This window comes from Sander lucioperca, chromosome 1, assembly GCF_008315115.2.
Source record: "Sander lucioperca isolate FBNREF2018 chromosome 1, SLUC_FBN_1.2, whole genome shotgun sequence".
Taxonomy (NCBI): domain Eukaryota; kingdom Metazoa; phylum Chordata; class Actinopteri; order Perciformes; family Percidae; genus Sander; species Sander lucioperca.
The window spans coordinates 5,745,633-5,755,632 of NC_050173.1; the positions used below are offsets into that span (position 1 = coordinate 5,745,633).

At 31.2% G+C, this 10,000-nt stretch overlaps 1 protein-coding gene across 1 annotated transcript in view; it reads right to left on the reverse strand.

Moving 5' to 3' along the window:
• Window positions 1-10,000, reverse strand: part of emx3 (empty spiracles homeobox 3) — a 35,980-nt gene that overhangs the window by 4,683 nt on the left and 21,297 nt on the right. The window contains exon 2 of the mRNA XM_031317214.2: window positions 7,949-8,133. Within this exon, the coding sequence (XP_031173074.1) occupies window positions 7,949-8,133 (185 nt within the window). The remainder of the gene's footprint in view (window positions 1-7,948; window positions 8,134-10,000) is intronic.

Genomic DNA, 10,000 nt, shown 5'->3' on the forward strand with positions numbered 1-10,000 from the left:
TATACTATGACTTTTTAATTACTTTTTTCGACATACTATACTATGACTTTTTAATTACTTTTTTCGACATACTATACTATGACTTTTTAGAAATACTACGTAATATTTTAACTGCTGCATTTCTGAATTTGTCATTCATTCATATATTCCAACAGATCAAAATGTGTTTTGATGGCTGCTGCAGATCAAAGTTACTTTTCTGTATAATTTCTACTCACCTATTCATACATTCATAAATCAAATACCTTAATTCGTCTGGCTTTTTTTTCATCCATTCATTCCATAAATATGTCCTGGGAGAAATCGTCATGTTTTCTTGAATTTTCTTGCATTGGTATCAATTATTCGCTCATGTATTCATTCATTAAATAATTTGTTGTTGTGTCATCTTATTTATTTATCATTTTAGTAAATATACTGATGAAAAATGAATTCATGTCATTCATTCACATTTTCTGGTTGAAGTCATGCCATATACAATTTTTTTGACTTTGTTTGACATACTATACTATGATTTTTTTACTTTTTTCAACATACTATACTATGACTTTTTAGATATTTTATGTCTTTTGTCGGTTATTGAGCAAGGCAGTGACACTGGCAGAGTTACGCTTCGATTTCCTAAATACATAAACACACTGGTATGACTTTCAGTAGAAATGTTTGTTCAGTATGGTTGGATGAGCTACTGTGTTAGCTGCAGTAGACAGCCGCCGGCTGCCCCCAGTTTGGAGAAGGAGGCAGGGGTACGAGGGAGTCATACGACGTACTAGACTATGACTTTATGACATTTTGACATACTACACCCTATGCCTTTTTAGACATACTATACTTTAACTTTTTAATTGTTTCAACATACTATACTACGACTTTATGACATTTTGACATGCTATACTATAACTTTTAAATTTTTTCGACATACTATACTACGACTTTTTAATTACTTTTTCGACATACTATACTATGACTTTTAATACTTTTTTCGACATACTATACTATGGCTTTTTAATTTTATCGACATACTATACTATGACTTTTTAATTTTTTCGACATACTATACTATGACTTTTTAATTACTTTTTTCGACATACTATACTATGACTTTTTAATTTTTTCGACATACTATACTATGACTTTTTAATTACTTTTTCGACATATTATACTATGACTTTTAATTACTCTTTTCGACATACTATACTATGACTTTTAATTACTTTTTTCGACATACTATACTATGACTTTTTAATTACTTTTTTCGACATTATACTGACTTTTTAATTACTTTTTTCGACATACTATACTGACTTTTTAATTACTTTTTTCGACATACTATACTGACTTTTTAATTACTTTTTTCGACATACTATACTATGACTTTTTAATTACTTTTTTCGACATACTATACTATGACTTTTTAATTTTTTCGACATACTATACTATGACTTTTTAATTTTTTCGACATATACTCTGACTTTTTAATTACTTTTTTCGACATACTATACTATGACTTTTTAATTTTTTCGCCATACTATACTATGACTTTTTAATTACTTTTTTTTCATTCATTCATTCATAATTTCTGGGTGAAATCATGCCAAAAACACTGTTTTATGACTTTTGTCAACATACTATACTATGACTTTTTAATTACTTTTTTCGACATACTATACTATGACTTTTTAGAAATACTACGTAATATTTTAACTGCTGCATTTCTGAATTTGACATTCATTCATATATTCCAACAGATCAAATGTGTTTTGATGGCTGCTGCGCAGATCAAAGTTACTTTCTGTATAATTTCTACTCACCTATTCATACATTCATAAATCAAATACCTTAATTCGTCTGGCTTTTTTTTCATCCATTCATTCCATAAATATGTCCTGGGAGAAATCGTCATGTTTTCTTGAATTTTCTTGCATTGGTATCAATTATTCGCTCATGTATTCATTCATTAAATAATTTGTTGTTGTGTCATCTTATTTATTTATCATTTTAGTAAATATACTGATGAAAAATGAATTCATGTCATTCATTCACATTTTCTGGTTGAAGTCATGCCATATACAATTTTTTGACTTGTTTGACATACTATACTATGATTTTTTTTACTTTTTTCAACATACTATACTATGACTTTTTAGATATTTTATGTCTTTTTGTCGGTTATTGAGCAAGGCAGTGACACTGGCAGAGTTACGCTTCGATTTCCTAAATACATAAACACACTGGTATGACTTTCAGTAGAAATGTTTGTTCAGTATGGTTGGATGAGCTACTGTGTTAGCTGCAGTAGACAGCCGCCGGCTTGCCCCCAGTTTGGAGAAGGAGGCAGGAGTACGAGGGAGTCATACGACGTACTAGACTATGACTTTATGACATTTTTGACATACTACACCCTATGCCTTTTTAGACATACTATACTTTAACTTTTTAATTGTTTCAACATACTATACTACGACTTTATGACATTTTTGACATGCTATACTATAACTTTTAAATTTTTTCGACATACTATACTACGACTTTTTAATTACTTTTTTCGACATACTATACTATGACTTTTTAATTACTTTTTTCGACATACTATACTATGACTTTTTAATTTTTTCGACATACTATACTATGACTTTTTAATTACTTTTTTCGACATACTATACTATAACTTTTAAATTTTTTCGACATACTATACTACGACTTTTTAATTACTTTTTTCGACATACTATACTATGACTTTTTAATTACTTTTTTCGACATACTATACTATGACTTTTTAATTTTTTCGACATACTATACTATGACTTTTTAATTACTTTTTTCGACATACTATACTATGACTTTTTAATTTTTTCGACATACTATACTATGACTTTTTAATTACTTTTTTCGACATACTATACTATGACTTTTTAATTTTTTCGACATACTATACTATGACTTTTTAATTACTTTTTTCGACATACTATACTATGACTTTTTAATTTTTTCGACATACTATACTATGACTTTTTAATTACTTTTTTCGACATATTATACTATGACTTTTTAATTACTCTTTTCGACATACTATACTATGACTTTTTAATTACTTTTTTCGACATACTATACTATGACTTTTTAATTACTTTTTTCGACATTATACTGACTTTTTAATTACTTTTTTCGACATACTATACTGACTTTTTAATTACTTTTTTCGACATACTATACTATGACTTTTTAATTTTTTCGACATACTATACTATGACTTTTTAATTACTTTTTTCGACATACTATACTATGACTTTTTAATTTTTTCGACATACTATACTATGACTTTTTAATTTTTTCGACATATACTCTGACTTTTTAATTACTTTTTTCGACATACTATACTATGACTTTTTAATTACTTTTTTTTCATTCATTCATTCATTCATTCATATTTTCTGGGTGAAATCATGCCAAAAACACTGTTTTATGACTTTTGTCAACATACTATACTATGACTTTTTAATTACTTTTTTCGACATACTATACTATGACTTTTTAATTACTTTTTTCGACATACTATACTATGACTTTTTAGAAATACTACGTAATATTTTAACTGCTGCATTTCTGAATTTGTCATTCATTCATATATTCCAACAGATCAAAATGTGTTTTGATGGCTGCTGCAGATCAAAGTTACTTTTCTGTATAATTTCTACTCACCTATTCATACATTCATAAATCAAATACCTTAATTCGTCTGGCTTTTTTTTCATCCATTCATTCCATAAATATGTCCTGGGAGAAATCGTCATGTTTTCTTGAATTTTCTTGCATTGGTATCAATTATTCGCTCATGTATTCATTCATTAAATAATTTGTTGTTGTGTCATCTTATTTATTTATCATTTTAGTAAATATACTGATGAAAAATGAATTCATGTCATTCATTCACATTTTCTGGTTGAAGTCATGCCATATACAATTTTTTTGACTTTGTTTGACATACTATACTATGATTTTTTTTACTTTTTTCAACATACTATACTATGACTTTTTAGATATTTTATGTCTTTTTGTCGGTTATTGAGCAAGGCAGTGACACTGGCAGAGTTACGCTTCGATTTCCTAAATACATAAACACACTGGTATGACTTTCAGTAGAAATGTTTGTTCAGTATGGTTGGATGAGCTACTGTGTTAGCTGCAGTAGACAGCCGCCGGCTTGCCCCCAGTTTGGAGAAGGAGGCAGGAGTACGAGGGAGTCATACGACGTACTAGACTATGACTTTATGACATTTTTGACATACTACACCCTATGCCTTTTTAGACATACTATACTTTAACTTTTTAATTGTTTCAACATACTATACTACGACTTTATGACATTTTTGACATGCTATACTATAACTTTTAAATTTTTTCGACATACTATACTACGACTTTTTAATTACTTTTTTCGACATACTATACTATGACTTTTTAATTACTTTTTTCGACATACTATACTATGACTTTTTAATTTTTTCGACATACTATACTATGACTTTTTAATTACTTTTTTCGACATACTATACTATGACTTTTTAATTTTTTCGACATACTATACTATGACTTTTTAATTACTTTTTTCGACATATTATACTATGACTTTTTATTACTTTTTTCGACATACTATACTATGACTTTTTAATTACTTTTTTCGACATACTATACTATGACTTTTTAATTACTTTTTTCGACATTATACTGACTTTTTAATTACTTTTTTCGACATACTATACTGACTTTTTAATTACTTTTTTCGACATACTATACTGACTTTTTAATTACTTTTTTCGACATACTATACTATGACTTTTTAATTACTTTTTTCGACATACTATACTATGACTTTTTAATTTTTTCGACATATACTCTGACTTTTTAATTACTTTTTTCGACATACTATACTATGACTTTTTAATTACTTTTTTTTCATTCATTCATTCATTCATTCATATTTTCTGGGTGAAATCATGCCAAAAACACTGTTTTATGACTTTTGTCAACATACTATACTATGACTTTTTAATTACTTTTTTCGACATACTATACTATGACTTTTTAATTACTTTTTTCGACATACTATACTATGACTTTTTAGAAATACTACGTAATATTTTAACTGCTGCATTTCTGAATTTGTCATTCATTCATATATTCCAACAGATCAAAATGTGTTTTGATGGCTGCTGCAGATCAAAGTTACTTTTCTGTATAATTTCTACTCACCTATTCATACATTCATAAATCAAATACCTTAATTCGTCTGGCTTTTTTTTCATCCATTCATTCCATAAATATGTCCTGGGAGAAATCGTCATGTTTTCTTGAATTTTCTTGCATTGGTATCAATTATTCGCTCATGTATTCATTCATTAAATAATTTGTTGTTGTGTCATCTTATTTATTTATCATTTTAGTAAATATACTGATGAAAAATGAATTCATGTCATTCATTCACATTTTCTGGTTGAAGTCATGCCATATACAATTTTTTTGACTTTGTTTGACATACTATACTATGATTTTTTTTACTTTTTTCAACATACTATACTATGACTTTTTAGATATTTTATGTCTTTTTGTCGGTTATTGAGCAAGGCAGTGACACTGGCAGAGTTACGCTTCGATTTCCTAAATACATAAACACACTGGTATGACTTTCAGTAGAAATGTTTGTTCAGTATGGTTGGATGAGCTACTGTGTTAGCTGCAGTAGACAGCCGCCGGCTTGCCCCCAGTTTGGAGAAGGAGGCAGGAGTACGAGGGAGTCATACGACGTACTAGACTATGACTTTATGACATTTTTGACATACTACACCCTATGCCTTTTTAGACATACTATACTTTAACTTTTTAATTGTTTCAACATACTATACTACGACTTTATGACATTTTTGACATGCTATACTATAACTTTTAAATTTTTTCGACATACTATACTACGACTTTTTAATTACTTTTTTCGACATACTATACTATGACTTTTTAATTACTTTTTTCGACATACTATACTATGACTTTTTAATTTTTTCGACATACTATACTATGACTTTTTAATTACTTTTTTCGACATACTATACTATGACTTTTTAATTTTTTCGACATACTATACTATGACTTTTTAATTACTTTTTTCGACATATTATACTATGACTTTTTAATTACTCTTTTCGACATACTATACTATGACTTTTTAATTACTTTTTTCGACATACTATACTATGACTTTTTAATTACTTTTTTCGACATTATACTGACTTTTTAATTACTTTTTTCGACATACTATACTGACTTTTTAATTACTTTTTTCGACATACTATACTGACTTTTTAATTACTTTTTTCGACATACTATACTATGACTTTTTAATTTTTTCGACATACTATACTATGACTTTTTAATTTTTTCGACATATACTCTGACTTTTTAATTACTTTTTTCGACATACTATACTATGACTTTTTAATTACTTTTTTTTCATTCATTCATTCATTCATTCATATTTTCTGGGTGAAATCATGCCAAAAACACTGTTTTATGACTTTTGTCAACATACTATACTATGACTTTTTAATTACTTTTTTCGACATACTATACTATGACTTTTTAATTACTTTTTTCGACATACTATACTATGACTTTTTAGAAATACTACGTAATATTTTAACTGCTGCATTTCTGAATTTGTCATTCATTCATATATTCCAACAGATCAAAATGTGTTTTGATGGCTGCTGCAGATCAAAGTTACTTTTCTGTATAATTTCTACTCACCTATTCATACATTCATAAATCAAATACCTTAATTCGTCTGGCTTTTTTTTCATCCATTCATTCCATAAATATGTCCTGGGAGAAATCGTCATGTTTTCTTGAATTTTCTTGCATTGGTATCAATTATTCGCTCATGTATTCATTCATTAAATAATTTGTTGTTGTGTCATCTTATTTATTTATCATTTTAGTAAATATACTGATGAAAAATGAATTCATGTCATTCATTCACATTTTCTGGTTGAAGTCATGCCATATACAATTTTTATGACTTTTTAATGACTTTTTTCGACATACTATAGTATGTCTTGAAGTGTTTAGTTTTTTCTGTACTATTTATATTCACTTGTTCATACATTAAAGCATCAATAACTAAATAATAATAAAGATAATTTGTCTGGCATGAAAAATAAATCCATTGTCATTCATTCATTCATTCCTTCATATTTTCTGGGTGAAGTTATGCCAAAAACACTGTTTTATGACTTTCATCGACATACTATACTATGACTTTTATTAAAATACTTTTATTAAAAGTGTCTTCCAATCATTCTCTAAGTACCGTGAGCTATCTCACCTCACACAGATGACTAGATTGTCTTTGCATATTTCACTTCTTCATGCAAGAGTCACTGATAGTTAATATAGTAATTCATAAAAAATATCATTAAAAAGTAAGTAAAGAACATAGACTTTCAACATACTATACTACGACTTCATGAGTTTTTATGTCATTTTCATGACTTTTCCTGTTTTCATGACTTTTTTCGACATATTATACTATGACTTTTTATGACTTTTTTCGACATACTATACTATGACTTTTTATGACTTTTTTTACATACTATACTATGACTTCATGACTTTTCATGTAATTTTTATGACTTTTTACGGCATGCCAGAAAGAAATCACAGTATATTCTGCTATTTTAATTGATATTCAGCTCACTTATAATCAGTTTTGTTGGTCCTTTTTGTTAATTTTGATTCTTGTCTGTACAGTGATTGTCATGTTTTAATATTCTTATCCACATAACAGATAAATTGTTGCCTCTTGCTCTTCATCCTACCCTCCTCCCGTTTCAAACGATGCCCTCCTCCCCCTCCCATTTCCCATGATGCCCTCCTGTTTTCCCATGATGCTATATACCTGCGTCTCGGTCAGACACAGCCCGCTGGCCAGCTGCTTCCTCTCGGCTCCGACTACGTAGTGATTTTTCTCAAAGGCTCGCTCCAGACGGAGCAGCTGAGAGGGCGAGAACGCCGTCCGGATCCTTTTGGGTTTCCTGGAGAACGGACCGTGAAGCAGCATGCTCTCTGGGCTGCTGTCCTCCCCTGAGACCAGAAACACAAACAGAGCCCGGATTAACAAACACAAACCTGCACACAAAGCTGGACTACAGGCGTACAGAAGAAGGAACTCAGTAAACATAATACAAGGTCAAAATGGTATCAGATTTATTCTCAGAGCAGTGTTTCTCAAATGGGGGTATGTGTATCCCTAGGGGTACTTTGGAGGACTGCAGGGGGTACGTGTATCCCTAGAGGTACTCTGGAGGACTGCAGGGGGTACGTGTATCCCTAGAGGTACTCTGGAGGACTGCAGGGGGTACATGTCTCCTAGGGGTACTCTGGAGGACTGCAGGGAGTACGTGTTTCTTTAGAAATAAACAATGGACAAAGTCTTTAAACTCTTCAGATGTAAAGTTATTGTCTGTCAAAGTGACGTCAAAATGAATGGCAGTCAATGGGATGCTAACGGGAGGTGATGGCTTGGTAGCAGCAAAATGGCGCCATAGGAGGTTCGCGTTGTGAGGAGAAGCTTACATCCTTGGAATTTCCAGAGAAACCAGACCCACGTGACGCGTTCTTCCAATCAGCTGCCGGTTTTCATTTTTGGGCGACAATCCAGATTAGCTCCGCCTGCTGTTATGGAGACGTATTACATCTCGTCTCTTCGGTGTTCTGAGGAACTTTTTGACCAACTCGGGGAGACTGATCAGTCACACTGGCTTTACTTCCGACGGTCGGCCGTCTGGTCGGTGTGTCAGCAGCTTAAGACTGACTGAGAGAGCCGGTGCGTCTACATTATTACTACAATACAAGTTTACAATACATTATTTGATTTGTCCCTGAACTGTTTCTGCCGTTCCCTTGGTTTCCCCCTGGGTTTATTTAAATATTAGTGACACATTCGGGACAAAGCCCATCAAACAAACTACGAACTTAACCCCAAACACTCGGCTGAAGAAGTCATCAGACTGGCCTTCAAATAACTATTGTTATAGCGCGTGTTTGCTGTGGGATGTTTATCTGATCAAACAGCATGTGTGTGTGTGTGTGTGTGTGTGTGTGTGTGTGTGTGTGTGTTTCTGTGTCAGTGTGTGTGTGTGTGTGTGTGTGTGTATTTGTGTGTGTGTGTGTGTGTGTGTGTGTGTGTGTGTGTGTGTGTGTGTGTGTCTCTGTGTCAGTGTGTGTGTATGTGTGTTTGCTGCAGCTGCAGCAGCAGATATTTGTGTTGTATTTCTCTTTGTGTGTTCGCTTTCACTCCAATTTCTTTCGCTTTTTTCTACGATGGCTAAGGAACATTTTTGCCGACTTTTTGGGGCTTTATGAGGCCCAAACTGTAAGTGAGAAAGTTATATGAGATATGCAATAATACAGTCAACGTATTTGACTTTTTCTCTGAAATAAAAGCATGAATAAACTCTACCTGTCTGTCTCTGGATGTGATTCTTATTTTCCAGTCTGGCCCTTTAGAGAAGCTGATTGATTGATAGATAGATAGATAGATAGATAGATAGATAGATAGATAGATAGATAGATAGACTTTATTTAACCAGAAGGAAATTATAGGTGTCCAATAGCTCATACACATCATACATACACATAGTCACACAGACATATGACATATGACATCCATGCACACATACATACTACAAAAATACAAAAGAAGATATCAACAGTGTGCCCTTACAGTAAAGTTAGGTTGTAGCATGTTTAAAGGAGCAGTGTGGAAAAAATGCAGAAAGGTGCAATGGTATCATGGTGCAAGAGAGTGCCAGTGCAAAATCTATATCTCTTCAAGTACAGCAGGCTACACAATACATCAAAAATACTGTAGAATAATCATTACTTAACTATACATAGACACTAGTAAAAGACTTGAAGAAGAGTTGAAGTTAAAGTTGAAAACTGTCCA